We start from the raw sequence: 20293 nt of genomic DNA, 5'->3' as shown, positions 1-20293 counted from the left end.
TGGATATGCTTCCTTCCTCTCCCAGCTCTTAAAACTCTTTTGAAAGGTAAAGGTATTAGTGAGGTATCTGTGGTAGTACCAGCAGTGTGATAGAGTGGATGGGTGAAATTCATAGTGGTGTTTGTTCTTCTGACACCCACAAAGTACTCAAAAGATTGAAAGCGGTGAAGGATGGCACAAATGCCTGGGAATTAAATTAAGGTATATATGGCCATCCATACTGCTCTTCGTTTAAGTTATCTGAGATGAGGGATGTATTTCTGCTTGACCATGATTCTGTTTGTTTATTTTCATGGGTCTGTAAAGATATTTAAAAAAACACAAAAAGAGTTTTGGTACAGTACTGCAGCATGAGAAATTATTGTTATTGTACTGTGACCCTGCACTTACCAGGTTATTTTGTCTTTCATTTCAAGAGTATCTTCCATATATCTTGAGGTGATACAGGTTCACATAGCTGGGTTGACTTAGTAATTTTCGTAAGGTATTGCACAACAATAAAGTAGAGATTAAATTTGTCCCAGACTATTTTAACCTTCTTTTTGATTATAACCTTTTAAAATATTAAAAGAAATGTCCTTGCAAATACCCTTATAAGAATGGTTGGTTGTATGTTCTTCTGTGCTTCCCTCCATCTCCTTGGAAAGGTGTGAGAGAGAGGTTATGTCAAGCGAACTGTTTCTAGCTATAGGGAAGTTATCTTCCTCATTTTCTCTGTCTGCACAAATTTTTCTCTGAACTGAAATTAATTTCTTGGTCATAATTCTAATACTTTTTCATACCCTTTTTCCCAACTGGATATCAATCCTTGGCATTAGGAAGCTGTTAAGTCTTACTTTTCATATCATTACTAAAATCGTGACTGTCTGTGAATCATCAAGCAAGTATCTCTTCCGTGTGCTAATGTAAAGGATAGAGTATGAAATCTGTTTTCATTGTACCCCAACGCATTTTGGAAATGTTATGTACTGGTAATCCTTCTGTTTAGTTATTGATCTGAGCTGCTTTCAGATGGAACCTGGTGTCAGTCAGTGTCGGGAATAGGACAATGTAACATGAGCCAGACCTGCAGCTTCCTTGATCCATTTCCTTGATCCATTTCTGTCCCTCAATTCTTTGATAATTTATACTGTAAAGAAACAGACTAAAGTTTTGTTAGCTGTATTGCAGATTGTCTCATGAAGTTTTAGCTATTAGATTGGTTATACACAGATGATGCTTCTGGCTTCAGCTCCCAAAATCTATTTGTGACCCTTAAGGTCATGTTAATATTCTGAAGAAACAAGGACACTTGCTGCTATTTCTCTGAGCATCTGTTTGCTGTTTCAGGGCCAGGTTGGTGGGCTTCAAGGCCTTTAGTGTGACCCACTGCAGGCACACATAAAACTTAGTGCCAAACAGAACATAAAACTAAATCTTCTTTTGGAAATGTCTATTCTTACATTAGCTTACAGAGTCGAATCACACGCATTTCATTGTGGGAACAAAGTATTCATTTCTAGTGTCAAAATTTCACGCGGAGAAATTCAGCTCAGTGGGATCAACTTCTGATCCTAAAAATAAATTTTTAAAAATAATTTGAAAATCTTAAATCCAAGAGCCAGTAATCGAGACTTTGCTGATACTTATCAGAGAGCTGGTTAAAAGGCAGCTTTAACATAACTGGTGATTATTATTCATGTGCAGTAAAGGGCTTTGTTCATCTGGCAGACACCTAACAGGGATCAGTGCTGATACTGAGAAAGACACTTTTTAGTGTACCATTGGGAGAACTTAGTAACAAATGTGACAACCTTTGCCATTGTTTTTAGTTAGATTTGGATGTGTCTTCGTAAAGCTTGTTCTTTCTTGGATTAAATGCAGGAAATATTGAGCAAACATGCTATCAAAGGGTAAAGCACAATGATTTTATCTGCTTGTATCTGTTTGTGTTGACTTCCTGATTAAGTCCTTTTCAGTAGAACTAATTAAGTGCACATTGTGGCCTGTCTGTCAAAGATAAACACCTAACGTTTTTCTGAAAACTACTTTTTTTTTTTTTTTAATTCCACAATTAAATAGTAGACTACTGTTAGGGCTGTTTGTATTACAATCCAATAGCTAAAATATCCATTAAAAAAGAGCATAATGTATGTCCTATCCATTATCTGTCAAAAGTAAATCATAAATCTGAATCACTACCCCTCAGGGACCTACAGTATTGTAAACTTTGAAATACTGAATTTATTTAAATATTTGAAGGATGTATTTATTGTGTAGAAATTTTAATGAAAATAATTTCTGTAAATCTGTTTAATCTTCAGTAGTTTAAATTCAACCTTTTGAAGTATGGATGATGCATTGTGTTTTGTGTTAAAAATATTCTATATTCTTTGTGTACCAGAGTACATGAAGACTGCAAGCTGTTGAATTTATCTGTTTGGAGTTTGAAAGTAGTTAAAGGGGAAAACAAAAAGGCAAAACACAAGCACAAAAAGAACAAAACAAACTTAAAGAAACCCCTCACAACAACAAAGTCCTTCCAAAACTTTTTCACTGAGGATTATTGCTACTTTCTGCTGGTGGACAGTTTTTCCTTTAATAGTGTGTTCTGATCTGAATTTGCTTATTGTTTTTAACATTGAGTTGTCTGAACACCTGTCTGATAGTGGAATTTACTGATTTCAGGGTAAGCATACTTTGGGTAATTCTCATTTTATCACACCCAGTATATTACTACATCTGCTTTATTCTGAAAAGGTTGTGTTATTCTGTGACACCTTCACTTCTGTGTTTCATCTCAGCTGGACATGTACTTGAAATTGCCTTAGAAAATAAAATGTGATTCCCAAAACCAAGGTTTCATAGATACTATTAAATGCTTACTTTCTGTTCTACTGCTGACCTACAAAATGAAAATTAAGTAGTATTGCAAACTTGTTACAAATGCAAAGCTAAAAAGGATATGTAGATTGCATAAGCGGATCTGGATTTTGTAATCTTTTGCTTTTAGTTGAAATGCAGTTGTAAGATCCATTAATCTGTTTCTCTGTCTTCTGATGGCTACCTTCATGCCTTAAATTTGGGATAAACTCGGTGCTCCCAAAGTATGTTTGTTTGACACCTGCTGGTGATTCTACAATGCACTTCAGCGTGGGCATCTCTGTCAGAGCAGGTCATAACAGTCCAGCACTCTTGCAAGGATGGTACTCTCCTGTGGTTTTGTTGAGCTTTGACTGTTTATCATCCTTCAACCTGAATCCTTCTGTATTAATGAACTTCTGTAAGGAAATGAGGGATATGAGTATGTTAACCAGTCAAAATCCTTTGTTTCTGGTAAGAACTCTGGGCAGCACAGAACAACAGCAATCCTGAAGTTACTGCAGAGGAGCTCTTGTCACCTCTGCTGCAGTGTCAGTACTGTGGCTTCCTAGTGGCAATCTTATCCTCCTCCTCTTTAAGCTGTTTTCACAAGTTCTTTCAATGTTACACTAAGAAATACCTAAAAAAATACTCCAGTTAGTAGTTTCATCAAGGCTCATACTCAACAACCATCAAGTTGAAGGGTTTTTCAGTCACTTAAGTTATAGGAGAAACAAATTTCCAAAATGTACTCATTTATTGCAAACAGCTTCATCAGATTGTTTGTTTTTTTCCTAAGTTTACAAAATTTAAAATTCTAAATTCAGCATTACGTTATGCAGAATCTGATGGATTATGCTGCTTTTTTCAGAGCTCTTCTCAGTATCTTTTGCAAGTTGTTTTCACTTTTAGTTTCAGTTGATGAACCTTGTAAAGTATGTAATATATAGTATGAGAGTACAGTGTTTTAATTACATATTCTAGAGGAAGTATGATATGTACAGTTTGGCAATTTTACTGTTACTGATGGGAGAAGTTAGGGAACAAAGTAGAAAAATTGAAGTGACAACCTGACATTTGAGGTATTGTGTGATGCTTCTGTCATGTCCCACTAAGTCCTTCTGTCCTGAAGGACAGTACAAGAAGTGATACTGATCTAAAGTGACACTTCTCTGCTTTAGAAATAGGAATGAAAAAAACCCATACAGCTAAATGGTATCGTTGGTATGTAGAACTTCACGTTTGAATGTCACTGATTCGTAACCGAGAGAGCCCTGTGGTCTAAAGGAGCTGATCTGTTACTGTGTGTGTTAGTCCCTTCCTACATTTGTGACGTGATGCACTTCTGAGTGAAGAGAACTTCACAATGAACTGCTGCTGTTTCTAGTTATCATCACAGTATTAGTTAACAGCCAAGCTTTTGAGCCTTTGGAAAGAAGGCACTGTTAGTTAAGGCTTCTGAGAGGATTGACTTGATTTAACACAGGGATTAATTTGATTTGCTTTTTTCACAGCTGCTTCTATATTCTGTATTTCTCCCACCTACCTTCGAATCTCAGTCTCGTTGCAGTCATTTTGGCAATTCCTTTATACAGCATCAGCTGTAATAGGAAGTAGCTTTCAGGTGTTATATCATTCCTCACCAATACCTGCTGCCTTACTGAAAGCTGACTTTGGTATCAGGGTGAGCTTGCAGCCCAGGAAGCCAACCACGTCCTGGGCTGCGTCAGCAGCAGCTTGGGCAGCAGGCTCGAGGGAGGGGATTCTGCCCCTCTGCTCTGTCCTTGTGAGATCCACCTGGAGAGCTGCATCCAGCTCTGGGGCCTCAGCACAGGAAAGATGTCGACCTGTTACACCAGGTCCAGAGGAGGCCACTAAGATGATCAGGGGGCTGGATCACTCCTCCTATGGAGAGGGGATGAGAGAGATGTGGTGCTTCAGTCTAAAGAAAAGGCTCCCAAGAGACCTCATTGCAGCCTTACAGTACTTGAAGGGGACTTGCAAAAAAGAGGGAAAGCAACTTTTTACAAGGGCAGGTAGTGATAGAATGATGGGGAGCAGTTTTAAACTGAAAGAGGAGAGATTTTGATAAGATGTAAGGAAGAAATTCTTTACTGGGAGGGTGGTGAGGCACGGACACAGATTGTCCAAAGAAGGTTTGGCTGCCCTATCCATAAAAGTATTCAAGACCAGGTTGGATGGGGCCCTGAACAACCTGATCTACTGAGTGGTATCCCTGCCCATGGCAGGAGAGTTGGAATTAGATGATCTTTAAGGTCCCTTCCAAACCAAACCATTCTGTGATTCTGTGATGTCAAATTAATTACCTGCATGTGCTCTTAAAAGTATTGCTATTTCTGCCCATTTATAAGCATATTTAAATAAAAACGTTTTCTATTTTTAACAGCTTTTACCTGCCAAAAAGTTTTGGGAACCTGATGATTCAGCAAAAGATGGACAAAAAGGGATATTCCTTGGTGACGAGTGGAGAGAGACTGCATGGGGAACTCCTCGTAAGTGATTGTTGTATACGTATTGAAAAATCAGTCACAATTACTAAATGTTCTTTCAAAGCAAATTAATATTAAAAACTGCAATTGTGTATAAGATTTTGTTTTCATTTTAATTGTGAAAATGTATACTGCACTTGTGATTGTGTATCAATAACACTTTGAAACTGTGATTTGGAATTTTTTATTTAATTTAATTTTGGTCTTGTTTAATATTGCTGCTGTAATGAAATGCAAAAACATTACAAACGGTATTTAAAAAAAATACTATAGTTTTATGTCTTTATTTGTTTTTAACAGACCATTCTATGTCCCAACCTATTATGGTACAGAGAAAGCCTGGACAGGGTTTTCATGGAAACAGTGAAGTAAATGCTGTATTGTCTCCACGATCAGAAAGTGGTGGCCTTGGAGTGAGCATGGTAGAATATGTGTTAAGTTCCTCTCCAGCTGATAAATTGGATTCCCGGTTTAGGAAAGGAGCTTTTGTAAGTAATGCAGTGTGTTAAGCTTGCCTAGTTACCTGCTGTGGTCTTTCTGTTACATGGTTATATTTTCTACTCTCTTCATACATTTTCTTTTTTAACTCTCCTGTCTTTAGAAGCAAGTGTGTAGTTGCTACTTGTCTGTCTTCCTTGGTTGGAGGGGGCAGAAGAGGGAAGTGTTTTGGGTTTCTTGACTAAATAGCTGTCTTAAAGTGCTTTCCTAAAAACATTATTTAAAGGAAAGAGATTGCAAATAGCTTAATTATAAATGTATGATGGGCTTTATTCTAGATCTTCCTATTCTTTGTTTTCATGCGGGTTTGTTTTGTAACTGGATGTTTTAATTGTATAAAATAAACTTTTGTCTAATGCAAAGTGTTACTGCTTTACAGCACCGCTATAGTTAAGGTTGAGTTAGCTCTTCCATTATAAATCTTGGCATTCCTTTTCACATTTTGGCAGTTATTAATTGCATGTGGTTGAAACTTGATGACCAAGTTACCCACCAAATGCAATTTCATTGACAACAAACTGTTTGTATTGTTTACGTGCACTGTAGTGTAGAATTAGGTCACCTTGTGGTGCTCCTATTGTGTTCTGTTCAATATTCAGAATCAAACAGATTCTTTTTCCTCAGGGCACTAGAGATGCTGAAACAGATGGACCTGAGAAAGGAGATCAGAAAGGCAAGGCTTCTCCATTTGAGGAGGACAAAAACAGAGATCTTAAACAAGGAGATGATGAGGATGTTACTAAAATAAATGGCAGAGGTTTGCCAAATGGAATGGATGCCGATTGCAAAGATTTTAAGTAAGCTTTTAACTGTTTCTCAAGAAGACAAGCATGTCTCTTAAGGGCATTATTACAGTTCTGGTTTGTGTGTCAGCTTTAAACATTACCCAGCTGCAGACTGATTCTTTCCACCTCAAGTCCTCCCTTTCCCACTGTGCCACATGTTTCTTAGGATGTCATTAATGTGTGTGTCACTTCTCATGAGACAAATTCATCTTAACATAGTTATTATTCAAAGTAAACGGGTACCTTTTAAACATGGTGAATTAAGGAGGGATGAAAACTTTTAACCCTTTTAATGTCAAACTAAATCCCTTTCTCTCTCTGCTTCTTTTTAATACTCTAACTTTTGCATCTGAGTGTTGTTGTAGAGAGTAAGTCCTACCAGAATTTTAACTTTCCTTCTGATTTTCTTAGTGGATGCCACAGCCTAGCACAACTAACTATTTCCCCACAAAAGTCTTTATAGAAACCATATCTTTGACTTTGGTGGAACAATGTATTTTCCTATTCACATAGTTAGATGTCAGCTATTCACAGTATAGAATGGTGGTGTGGTTTGGTTGTTTGCATAGGGAAAAAAAGATTGGACCAAGCTCAAGCTTTGGAACAGTGAACTCCCACATGACAGTACAGCCAGTCTGGATTTTTTTTCCTAATACTGAACTGCTTTTTAAAATTGGTATTTTTTTAAGGACTAATCTTTCTTTTTTGAGTTACTGTGATGCATTTTTAACTGTCAGAGAGAAGAATTAACAAGATAGAGAACTAGAGTGCTGCTCATAAATTTGTCTTAATGTGGTGAACGTGACCGAACAGTTGTGGTTTCATTAGTTCATCACTGAACAAGTATATTAAAATGCATGTTTGAATCCCATATGTAAGTATTTCCTACCCTTTAAAATGTTATTTACCTGAGGCTAAGGAGGGATTCTTCAAGTCTGTTTTTCAAGACATATTATTGAAAATAATATAATACCAAACATATTAGAGAGCTCACATTAGCTCCTTTCGGATGCATGCAGCAATATGCACAATAAACAAAATTACCTTCAATATTATATGTAGAAAATGCAGAATATATATTGTCCTGCTTTTCTTTACCAGTATTTGTTTCAATTTTGAAATAGTTGTTTGCAAAGTACCTTCTATATTATTTAAGAGAGAAATTATTAAATAATACACAAGTGCAAAAAAGCATCCAAAGCCAGTAAACCTCTCTCTCAAAAAAAAAAAAAAAAGGCCATCTAATTGAAATGGGCCATATAAAGTGGTAGTATAAAGCCCTCCAAACAGAGGTTTATAATTGAAGTATTGACACAACTTTAACTATAGCAACAGAACAGCACCAATATAAGGAGCAACCTATATTAGGTAAACATAAGTATTAATGAAGAAACTTTGTCCTGTCCTCCTCCTTGTATTTTTATTGTACTTGCAGCGTTTTTAAACTAAAGTATGTACTGAAATAACTGCCTTTTTTCTTTTTGTTCTTCACTTTGTTGATGCTGTATTTCATTTGGGAAGAATAGGGAATATTTAAATGGCTTCAAACTCACGTTTTGTACATGGAGCAAGACAGGGTTGCTAGATAGAATACTTAGATGGTAGCCAGTATGGTACAGGCAATTGTCATGAGGTTGGTTGTTACATTAAAAAAGCTCTAATGTACCTACTTTATCTTTGAAGTATTTTTTCTGAAGAAATAAATCATGCAGCGTTGCAATAAACTCACCAAAAGGCTGATTTCCAATTGTGCAGATTCCAGTGTTGGTATCAGCAAATACATAAGTATTGTTAAGGGATCACAGATTCTCTCACACAACTCTTTCCTAGTAGTTAACTTAGATTTTTGCCAGTAAAAATTGATAGTCCAAACAATGTGGCCTGACACAGAAGTGAGGTACAATTCCAAATTAAGGTACCCTAAATCTAACCAAATACAGGGTTGGGATTCTCTTTAGGATGTGAATCTGTTGACATCTCACTTCATGTGTTTGCCTGTAGGCATTTATAGGTGCACAGAAACTCCCCTGTAGAGTCAGTGGGGATGTGGGTAATATGGCCTGAGCAGATTAGAAAGCAATTCAACTTTCATATATAATTGAACACTTTTTCCCCACCAATCATCACTATAGTTTAGTCTGTTAAATGAGTTGTGTAGGAAGTGAAATGTTTTAGTCAAATGCTAAACGAGGCAGTTCATTTGAATTACATTAAAAATAATATTTGCTTTTCAGATGTGAAAAATATTTGCTATATTGTATGTTTGTCTTTTCCAGTTGAAATTTTACTGTGTCTTTCTCTCCTTTGGCATGAGATACACTTAGCCATTTCCTTTTATTTCTGTTTTAATGTCTCTTCAATACATTTTCTAATAATTCCTGTCACTCCCAAAATACAATAAAGAGCCATCCCAAAATTTTATAGATAACAATTTACTCCATTTGACTCAAAATTTAGTTTTTCTCATAGTGATTTGAAGATTGTGTAATCTTAAACTTTTAAAAAATACATAAAATTATGTTTTGAAATGAAATGTGTCCATTATCTTGAGCCATTAATGCATGCTGGTTGAAATAGTTAAAAACAGTCTGTCACTTCCCTTTGTAAGGTCTGTTGAGTTCAGAAGTGCTTTTAAAATAGAAATGCTGTACTCTGCCCATGGACAGCATTATTTCAGACTGAAGAGTCTATCTTAAATTTCTTCTGAACAGTCGTACCCCTGGCAGTCGACAAGCCTCCCCAACAGAAGTAGCTGAACGCTTGGGCCCCAATCCCAGCACCACAGAAGGATTAGGTCCACTTCCCAATCCTGCAGCCCACAAGCCTCTGGTAGAAGAATTTTCAAATCCAGAAAATCAGAATCTAGATGCCATGGAACAAGTTGGTCTTGATTCTCTACAGTTTGACTATCCTGGCAATCAGGTACAAATGGACTCTTCAGGAGCTACTGTAGGACTTTTTGACTACAATTCTCAGCAGCAGGTCAGTAATGGACTTGAACACATGGTAAATTGATCCTTTCAGTTGTTCGTTATCTTCTTTTGATAATCAGTCTTTTAAACATAATGCATTTTGTTTTGTCTGTGAGTTAATCAAAGGCAGATAATGTATAATTAATCTGGAAGAATATTGGTACATAGTTTTCTGGTTTAGTGCATAATTTTCTAGTTAGTTAAGTTTAATGTATTAGAATAGAAGCCTGGTTTGAAATTTGTTTTTGTAAGTGAATCCCATTATATTATAGCCCTGACTTCTGAAAACTGCAATGCATCTTTTTTTCTTTTCCAATAGCTTTTCCAGAGGACTAATGCTCTGACTGTTCAACAGTTGACAGCAGCCCAGCAGCAGCAATACGCCCTGGCTGCAGCTCAGCAGCCACACATAGGTGAGGTGTCCCTGGCAAAAGTGGGTGTGTTGCTTTGACAGAATCCTTTCGGTGTTCCCCTCAGTATTCTAACTCACATAGGTACTGATCACTTGGCCCGTTTTAGCAGTTCTCATGAAAACTGCTCAGAATGGCTCCATAAAACTGTTCTGTCCTTAAAGGAAGTTTTCTGTTGTTGTAAGAGTTTTCCCCTGCTTTGAACAGTTGTATACAAAGAAATAAAATTTGTATTTGTTTGTCTAGCACAGTAGTTGAATTTTGATGCGAGTGAAAGTAAAAAAACATTACTGCTACAAGCAGTGATGGAAACACCAGCTTTCTCTACTAAAAACCAAAAATATGCAATTTTAAGATTCTGTTGCAGTTTAGTATTTTTAATAATCCAGTTAAAAACTATTGTATAGTAGAACTTGGAAATCATATTGTTGTATTGATCAAGTCATTATTCCATGGCACCTTTTAAACAGACAGCTCTTTCTTCTTGCAGGTACCTTTATGATGGAGTTATTCTAGCAGGCATTTCTTTTCTGTCCCTCTAATTCAGTGAGTTAGTTAAATGCATAAAGTTCTTTGTGTGCTGCAACTCAACTAGAAGGTGTTATTTCACTGACAACAGTTTTATCTTCTGCTGCAGGGAAACTGTCAGTGTTTAGAGTGAGGAAGGCTGGAACACACATGGAAGCAATTCCTTGTTTTAGGAAGGGAGGTTCTCAGATTCTGACACTTAAAGATTCCTGCCCTTAAAGATTCCTGCCCTTCCCACTCTCCACCACTGGGCTGTTGAGCTGTATGCACAAATCCTCTTCCTCTGTGAGGGAAAAGGGTTTCTCGGAATCAGAAGGGCAGGCAGAAGTAGGAAGCAGTATCTGCAATGGGATGCGTCCATGTTTTCCTGTGGTAGGGTGGCAGTTAAGTTTTCCCACTGCCTTGTTTAGCTAAATGGTGAAGTCTGTCCAGACAGGGATCAGCAGGCTGTAGCTGGGGTTGAAAAGTGTTATGTAGCTGAGTGATGCCATCTGAGAGATGGAGACATGGCAGATTGAGATGGGAGTCCCCAGGTCCTGTCTTTGACTCCAAAACTCCAGAGAAGCCCCTGCTTTGTATGAGGTGCTGACTTAGCAGTCTAATAAATCTTACCCCTTTGAAATGTAACCTCTTCTAATATGCATATTAACAGAAATCTGTCAGGAAATATTTGGAAGGAGGAACATAGTTTGATGTGCAGTCCTTGCTGCAGCAGTTTCTGACTCAGTGTTGGATGAAGTGTGTGAACCTTGACTGACAGGAAACTCTGGGTAGCAGTGCTTTGTTTCACTGAGTTTCTTCTGTTGTTTCTTTCCATTATGTTGCCTATATGAGATTAAGATTCTTGGAAGTAAGATTATCATCTCATAACTGTCTGTTTAAAAGCCAGGTGTCTGAGTTAAACTAACTGGTTAGAATTTTTTCCTAATTGTCAGTGAGGAGAGATTTGTATCTCTTGCAAGTGGTTCATTTTATCTGACTGATTCACTTAAGACACTAGATGATTTGTCTGATTCAGATTTTGTTGCAAGACTGGTGTAACTTTTAGATAGTTAAAACTAGGCAAGATAAATTCCGCTTTGAATATTCCCTTCTATATGAGTGGGTAGATACATATGAGATAAATCTCCTTGGAGTCTGTACATCCAACAAACAAAGCTGTTAGGCCTTGGAATTAATAAGAAAGGACTGGTGAGAAGACATACAAGTGTTGATTTCTGTAATGATGTACCTACTCTTAGAAGCTGAAGTACAAGCAGTTCTGATTTTAGCAGATAGGCTTTGAGATTTGGTTTGAATGTGGTGCTGCTTGCCAAGTGTGTTAGCTGTAATGAACCTCTGTTTATTACTGTAGCAGGCGTGTTCTCCGCAGGCTTGGCCCCGGCTGCTTTTGTGCCAAACCCATACATTATCAGCGCTGCTCCTCCAGGTACTGATCCGTACACTGCAGCTGGATTGGCTGCAGCAGCTACCCTAGCAGGTAACTGAACGCTTTCTAGTGTCCCCCTTCATAATTTTCCCAGAATGAAAAGAGAAGAAACTGAAATCCATCCTGTTTATTCTCTGCAAATGTATTTCTAGGAAGGAGAGACTTGTAGGAATATTAATATTGCCATTTTGAAAATTTTTACTAAGAAGGTAAAATGTTTCAGTTTCTGTTACATGTGGATTCTGAGTTTTTCTTTCCACTGGACTTCTATATGCAACAATTAGGGGTTTTTTCTGTTCTGAAAATGTTTATCCTTGAGGTTTCATCTGACGTTATAGTGTGTATTCTTTTCAAAAGATGAGATAGCCTTTCCTTGTATGCTTTCACTTGGTGAAATAATTTTCTAATTTCAGGTTTTCTTATTCCCAGTGGGCATGAGAATAAAGATTGTGTCCAGCATGCTAGAAGGCCCAAAAAACAGATAAACTCCAAGCCCAGGAAAATCTCTTAGAAAGTTAATAGATGTCACTGTGAAACAACACGACTGAATATTCAAGTCCCAGCTAGTGCTCAAACTTGAGCATAATATTTAAAAAAAACACCACCCTGTATTTCCAGTTGGTGGTGTCACAGGAAAGGCAGTAGACAAAACTAAAATACAGGTATACATAATGCATTATCTGTACAGTGCCGTGAATATAGAGAGTTTATTCTTCCACAGGTTCTGTATCAGTAGACTGGAAGAGTTAAGTGTGCCCACTCTGAAGAGCATCATATAGTATGCAGGGAAGGCAAAGGCAGTAGTTCTGTTTATAAGAAAAGGTGTGATACAGAAAGGACAAATCACAGATGATCAAAGTCTCAATATAGGACTATCAGGAGGATGAATTTGGTTCATTCTGTAATGCTCTGAAATGATCTTTTTTTCCAACCATAAAAACTTGATTTTTAATGTTCTTTGTTATACAAACTCTGAATGCTTTTAAGTTTTTTCTTTGTCATCTGAGTCTCATCTTTCATAGAGAAGATATGATTTGTTGTGAATTTTTTAAATTAACCTGTTTGTATTCACGTGTCCTTTTAGCTAATATGGGAATTCATTCTTCTTAATACTGATTTCTCTTTCAACATTTAGAAGGTGGATCAATGAAGGATGCTACAAACAGTATTTTAACTGGTTGCAATAGATGGAATAATCGTGCTTTCTGGTTTTAGGTCCTGCTGTGGTTCCGCCTCAGTATTATGGTGTTCCATGGGGGGTGTATCCAGCCAATTTATTCCAGCAGCAAGCTGCAGCAGCAAACACCACAGCAAATCAGCAAGCGGCTTCCCAGGCACAACAGGGACAGCAACCGGTATGTTCTTTGTGAAGAGCAGATGTGCAGTTTTCTTACGTTACTTGATTGTCATTGTCTTACAGCAACCTAAATATTTAGGTTATTTTACAGTCTTGGTTTTTAAAACAGTAAGCATTAAAAATAGTTCCTTTAATCCAGGCTGCTGTTACCAGGAAGGTAATGCTTCCTGTGTAGTAAATTATTGTAAAGTTAAAAACTGATCTAGAAAACTAACATGAGGGGATGAAAAGATGCGTTCTGGTAATTTTAGGAGGATATCTGGGTGCATTTAAAAAACTATTATATGATCTTTCAGTGTAAACAAATGACCTTTTTTCACAAAGGAAAATCACAGTTTTTCTAATGTTATGTTTGAATGGATGTAAATACTTCAAATTTTTCACCAGCAGTATGGTTAATTTCAGTGCCATTCCTAGAAATTTAATAGTGGCTCTGAGATACCATGGAAATACAGAGCGGTTTCATTACTGGTTTTATATTCAGGTGGATCTTTCCTCCTACTGTTCATTTTTGACAATGACATGCATTGATAACTAAATGTATATAATCTCTCCAATGTTTTTTTTTTCCCCCTATAAAACTAATATCAAATCTATGCAAATCACATAAAAGATACTTTGTGGGGATATATTGTGAATTGTATTTCTCCCTTATTTTGGACCTGAAAAAGATGATTTTAATCAAGAGGAACAGAGTGGTTGCAAGAATTTAGATTGCTTTTCAGTCAGATTCCCGGAGATACACTGTCAGAACATAGTAAAATGTGCCTGTGTTACATGGTGATGGAGTGTTATGTGAATTTTTAAAACTGAGTGGGTACATTATTTACAGCACTGTTGGCAGTGGAGTGTTAATTATTTAGACAAGTTACTACAAGCGCTGAAATATTCAGATTTACATCATTCAATTGCCTGGAAATAATGTAAACAAATGTGTTTATCAGGAAAGGTCAGGTGTTCAGTTAATAAATAATGTAAGTCATAAATGTATCACTCTTACAGATTTTCTTCCTTACTTTATACTCGTTACCCTTGATAGAACATACATGAGTCCTGCTGTCCAGGGCAGGGAAGATATTTTATGATCACATTTATCAGCAAAATAATATATACTTTTTATTCTTTATATGTGTATATCTTTGAAACCAACAAGATGGAATATTCCCAAAATGAAATTCAGAGCTAAGAGGCATCAAATACACAAAGCAACTGTTTTAGACCTTTTTTAACATATAATGGACTTGCTTCCTTACCTTTTAAGGATGGGGTGTTGTACTGACCTTTTCCAGGTTCTGCGTGCTGGAGCAACTCAGCGCCCGCTTACCCCCAACCAGGGGCAGCAGGGGCAGCAGGCAGAGTCACTTGCAGCAGCTGCAGCAGCAAATCCAGCTTTGGCTTTTGGTCAGGGTCTTGCTACAGGCATGCCAGGTATGTATGTTATCAGTGGATTAAGAGACTCACTGAAAGTTACAATATTGGAGTTATTAGGTAACAGGTCAACAAACTCCTGTTACGTTTATGATAAGCTACTTAGAATGGAGTTTTATAGCTTTATGTTGTTCAGTTGGTTTAAAATACTGGCACGGTATTCTTGGAGCACAGGAAACTCCTCTAGCATTTTTTATTTGAAGCATTTTTTCTGTATTTGCTGTTAAAAATATATGAACAGAGAGTATCGTAGATTTTTCTAAGGTAATTTCATATGTAATGAACAACAATATACTGTCTTGAAAGGTGTGTTCTCTGGTTCCTCTGCAACAGGATGTATTAATTTTTTTTCATTATAACTTCTTATTTGTGGCACAATAGTAATGATATCTAAAATTCAGAATCCAAATTTAGGAAATTTAAAACAAAATTACTGCATAATCATCTCTGAAGATCACAACATGCTTGAAGTGGAAACCCTCCAAAGCTTGGAGCCTCAGATCCTTTTAGTGTGCATGGCTTCTGACTTATTGAGGAGTAGTTCATATGTCAGGGAAGAGTTAGCTTGAAGTTCAGCATGTTACCTGAGCAAGAACAATTTCAGTTTCCCTGGTCCTTCAGTATGAAAGTTAAGATTTTTATGTGGTTAAGTTAGATAACATTGATGGTAGCTGTACTCCTTTCACCTGTACAAGTTCTCTCTTCGGTCAGCAGCACTGTGAAATGCCACATGGCCTAGAGAAGTCAGTTATTTGCTGCGTGCTCTGGGGCTACACTGTGCACTTTGCCTCACGTGATCAAATTTTTGACCTCTATCTGCAGAACTGGCTGGCTGTTGTGCTTTTTCTAGCCTGTTTTATTTTGTAACTGCCATTTCTATTTCTTCTCATGCAGCAGCATCTTCAGCTTTTAGCATCTTTCTCCTAAAATGAGGAATCAACAAAGTGCTGTCCCAGCACCTGCCAAATGGTATCTCTGCACCTCACCAAGGTCTGCTAACAGTGAGGCTTATCAGGGATGTTATAAGCATCTTTGCACAAGCCTCAAAGGCTTGGCTATACCTTCTTTATTTTTTTGAGAGGGGTGTTATGTGGTTTTTTAATAGTTACTTATTAGTTCTTACTTTGGGCTTGGAGCATCTGTCTTAATTCAAGAGTAGCTCTTAAAACCCATTAAAAGGCCCCCTCCTCTAAACAGATGATTGAAAGTAATAGAGTGGTCAGATACATAAACTTTGTAGTGCAAGAGCCTTTCCTGTGAGGAAGGTACTTGTAGACCTTTTTGCTCCTTCGTGAGCTCCAAGAGGTTTTCTGTGAAGGCAGGAACCTTTTTATTTAGTTTTCATTGTAGGTTGCTTCTTTATCTCATCTGTTCCTACATGCCTGGATGGCCAGAGAAGAATTCTTGTGGATATATTTCAGACTGTTCTATAATAAGAACTGTGTGCAATTGAATTCAGCCCTACCCACCACGCTCTTACATAGAATAGAGCTCAAAGTGTAAACAAAGACATTTATTTTATCAATCGTCATAAGATGGGTTTGTAGTGAGTCATAGGGTGTGCTGGTGATTTCTCTTTTTAGGTGAAGGAGAAGGGTATAGGATGATGAAATGAATACAAGCCATTTTATGTGGAAATCGTCATACTGGTTTAGATGTCTGTATTTGAGTGAGATATTTGGGCTCCATTTATAGCTAGCAAAGAGAAGTAAGAACTTTTAATCTTGATTTGCCGCCTCTGTTTTAGTTACCTGATTTAGAGTAAAGTGGGTTTTGCTCCAGAGATGCCTTTTTCTGTTCCCTTCCTATAAAATTGAGTCAAGATGGCTAAATAACATCCACATACCAAACTGTGGGTCAGCGAATCCCAGGTAGCAACCACTGAGCAACACATATAACGTAATAAGAGGAAAATTTGTGGAATTCTTCTTGCAATGGACTGAGATGTTTTACAAGAAAGTAAAGGTCCAGACTGAGTTTCAAGCTTTTAAATATTCTTTACAGAGAGAATATTTGTAATTTGGCTTCACTGTGAGTTAATAAGGGAAAGTGTATTGTTGAGCTTGTGCATGCTGTTGTCCTGAAATTGTTTGAGCTGCTTTCTCCTTGCCGCAGCCTTCATGTTGGATGAAATTAATGTTATCCCAACTATGCAATTGTTTTATTTTCAATTTCGATATATCAAGTATTTCTATATTAATTATTTAGGACCTGTATTTCTGTATTGCTTAAGGCACAGATCTCATTCTGCATGCAGAGTGAAAGTGTCTGAAATTCAGGTTACTTTTCACATAATATTGTTGCTAAGCCTCTTTTCAGAAAATCATAGAATCATAGAATAGTTTGGGTTAGAAGGGACCTTATAGATCATCTCGTTCCAACCCCTTGTTGGGGACAGAGAACCTTCCACTAGACCAGGTTGCTCAGAGCCCCATCCAGCCTGACCTTGAACCACTCCAGGGATAGGCTGTCCACAGCCTCTCTAGGCAACCTGTTTTGATGCCTCACAGTAAAGAATTTGTTCCTAATATCCAATCTGAACCTATGCTCTCTCAGTTTAAAGCCATTCCCACTTCATACCTTTGTAAAAAGTCCCTCTCCAGCCCTCTGGTAGTCCCCTTTGGGTACTGGAAGGCAGATATCAGGTAAAACTTCACATTCTTTTTTAAAATCATTAAATGTGAAATACATTTTACATTGGAATTGTGCAATTATATTTAAATTAGTCCAATCCTAATTTAGGAGGTCTTTCAGTAAGAATGATTCTTAAAAAACAGAGCGTTTCTGATTGAATAAACATGTGGGACAGAGAGCATTCCCAGTTTCATAGTATGGTCACTATACATTCTTTTTACGAATAAAACCAATCCTCATCACAGAAAATGTCTGGACTCAGCTTAATCGTCCAGATTCAGGAAACTGCTTGTGACCTCAGTTGTCTAAGGAGCCATTGTGCTCAGTGGAGATCTCCCTTCTGCAGTTGCTGTTCAGAGATGCTCAGCTTACCCTAAAATAGATGTCGAGCAGCGGGTCTGCTGAATCCCTCCAGAGGCTCCATTGACTGCACTGTGTCAGATACAACTTTATGTAACTCACACAGTGAAGCTCTGGTGCTGCATCTGGCTTGCATCTGGGCATGTGAAGTGAGTTGTCTGCAAAAAAACCCCATGTATAAAAATTGCATTTTTTTTAAATTACCTAGAAGGATTTGAAGTGTGGCATTGCAGTTGGCTGTACATTCTGTGCCTCCGGATAATAAGAAGTAGAAATCAAATTTCATTATGGCAGGTGTACAGAGAGTTACATATGGGCAAAGTGACAATGGTTATAGGAAGTATAAATTGTTTACAGGTAGGATAATAAGTTTGAATTTGATTTGCGAGAGGACACGTGCAGAGATAAGACTGCATATCTTTGTCAGAACAAGCAAAAAGTTACAGGTGTGCAGGTTCTGGGGAGGGCGGGGACAGAGATGGCATTGTTAAAAGGGGCAGATAATTGAGTTGGCAGTAAGAAATGCCACATCTGTAGAGATTGTGTAGAGAGAAGTGACAAACAGACATACATTTGGATGTCATCATCGCTGAGTGAAGTTGCATTACTGGATGGGTAAGAGCAACACTAAGGATGAGCAGCACAAACCAAGAGAATGGATTTCCTTCCTCTCATTCTCTTTTTCTTTAAGTACATTCAAGGTTTGTGTGATAAGAATCCAGAAAGTTTTTCAGGGTCTATGATTTTTGGAGACATTTAGAAATCATTTCAGCAAAACACCCTATTGATAAACCAGATTGTTTACTTTTATATTCCCTGCTGATCTGGAGACAGTAAATGTAGCTAGAGCAATTGAACTTTAAAATAAAAGGTGTGATTAGGAAAGTATGTTTTAGTTTTGTGATTGCAGTGGAAGACGACAATAAGCTTCAATGTGAAGGCACTGAAGTAAGCTTTGATAATTGTTAAATTGTAGGGGAAATTGCACAGGCACAGGGAGAGATAAAGATGTGATGGAGAAGTAATAAAAACTGAAACAGGAAGAGAGGGAATTAGAGGAGAAGATCTGCCAAATCACCACCTGATCTTCAATAAGAGAGAAGGCTGGGAAAGTTTTTAACTTTGTGCTCACCTTTCTGGGATGAGGCACAAAGTTTGTGGAATAGTGTGAAGAAAGGAAAGATTTAAGTTTTGCTATGAGAGCTGTCCTTAAATTACGTAATCTGATCTGAGATGGTCTCTCTGAAAATACATTTTTGATGTCAAAGCAAATAATTTTATACCTTTGAGGCTGCAGATGCACTGAACCAAGTTCTAGCATTTCACAAATAGTCCTACATTGCTTTGTTTTGGTAGATTTAAGTAGAAAGCTGAGGCCTCCTATTTCAGATCAAAATATATTAATTTCTCTGATTGGGAACATAAATGCACCCATCAGTTCTCATGCATAGCTTGAACCTTCTGTATAGACAGTATCTTGATGCTATTGACCTAACCTGTCATAACTAATTTTAAGTGTCCTGTCTGTGGGTGGATCACAGGTTAGGATAGAGACAGGGAAGTATCAAGAGGGATTGGGCCTCTTATAATGTAAAGAGCAAGTGCAAAGTGCTTCCATTTTTTAATTTAGCAGTCATACAAGTCAATTATTTTAGAAAATCTAATATTAGTGTATTAAATTGCATTAGTATTAACCTCAGTAAATTTAATTTATGCAAAACTGTAAGTTATCCCTCCCCCCCAAAAAAGTAGTTTACATTGGAAAATAGGCTGGTTTACATCATGGGCTTGAAGTCATATAAAATGCTGTGTATTAGTTTCGGATGAGCACAAAGATGTAAACATATGATCAGTGCTTTTTTGTACAGTTACAGCATTATCCATGGGTTTGTACATTTGTGGACAGAGTAAATACTGGTAGGTATTGGCCAGTTCTGAGTTTTGAAGAAGCGGAAGTAGAAATTACGTAGATACTAGTAATTCGACATTGCTAATGTATGCAGGTGCACATGTTATTATAAAGAGCTTTTGTAATATTTTATGGTGTGTTCTCTACAGAACTACAGTAGCAAAGAGAGCAGTCACTCATATTTCCCTACACTGGGAATGCTACAGACTTTCTTAGTGGTGAAGGTAGAGCAGCATAGCACATTCTTGTAGGTGGAAGAGTCAGTGGCAGCTATAGCAAAGATTTCATAATGAATTCAATTGTAAAAACCTGTTTTGGTTGTTTTTAACTAGCCAAACTTTCAGACAAATGCTGTGGAGGACAACTGTCTTCCTTTGCTGTTGGTGGGAAAGAGAAGGTAGATGGAATGTACATCAAATAATGAGCAGAGAGAACAAACAGATGTGTAACAGTATAATAATGACACTTTTTCATAACCAGTATAGTGCATTCACCTCCAGAACCGTGAGTTGAACCTAAAGATCTGGATTTTCATTGTTCCTCTCTTGTTCAGTTACTCTGAGTGGTCTTTATATCTTTACATTTTCTTAGTATGAGAGAATTTGGACCAGTGTCTCCAGCTGCCCTGCAGA

General features: G+C 37.3%; 1 protein-coding gene across 9 annotated transcripts in view; it reads left to right on the top strand.

The window, feature by feature from the left end:
• The window catches only part of PUM2 (pumilio RNA binding family member 2), a 71352-nt gene that overhangs the window by 26407 nt on the left and 24652 nt on the right, over nucleotides 1-20293 (top strand). For 5 of the 9 annotated variants that reach the window (XM_050314322.1, XM_050314325.1, XM_050314330.1 and 2 more), the window contains exons 3-10: nucleotides 5249-5354; nucleotides 5652-5839; nucleotides 6474-6646; nucleotides 9346-9616; nucleotides 9926-10019; nucleotides 11899-12024; nucleotides 13189-13328; nucleotides 14620-14758. In XM_050314322.1, coding sequence (XP_050170279.1) covers nucleotides 5249-5354; nucleotides 5652-5839; nucleotides 6474-6646; nucleotides 9346-9616; nucleotides 9926-10019; nucleotides 11899-12024; nucleotides 13189-13328; nucleotides 14620-14758 — 1237 coding nt within the window. The remainder of the gene's footprint in view (nucleotides 1-5248; nucleotides 5355-5651; nucleotides 5840-6473; nucleotides 6647-9345; nucleotides 9617-9925; nucleotides 10020-11898; nucleotides 12025-13188; nucleotides 13329-14619; nucleotides 14759-20293) is intronic. The other 4 variants (XM_050314327.1, XM_050314328.1, XM_050314324.1 and 1 more) reach the window with 2 other exon arrangements.

The sequence above is a fragment of the Myiozetetes cayanensis genome, unplaced genomic scaffold (assembly GCF_022539395.1).
Source record: "Myiozetetes cayanensis isolate MyiCay16 unplaced genomic scaffold, myiCay2020 scf2-11, whole genome shotgun sequence".
Lineage (NCBI taxonomy): Eukaryota > Metazoa > Chordata > Aves > Passeriformes > Tyrannidae > Myiozetetes > Myiozetetes cayanensis.
The sequence above is the reverse complement of the archived record's forward strand: the minus strand, read 5'-3'. Positions and strand labels throughout refer to the sequence as shown.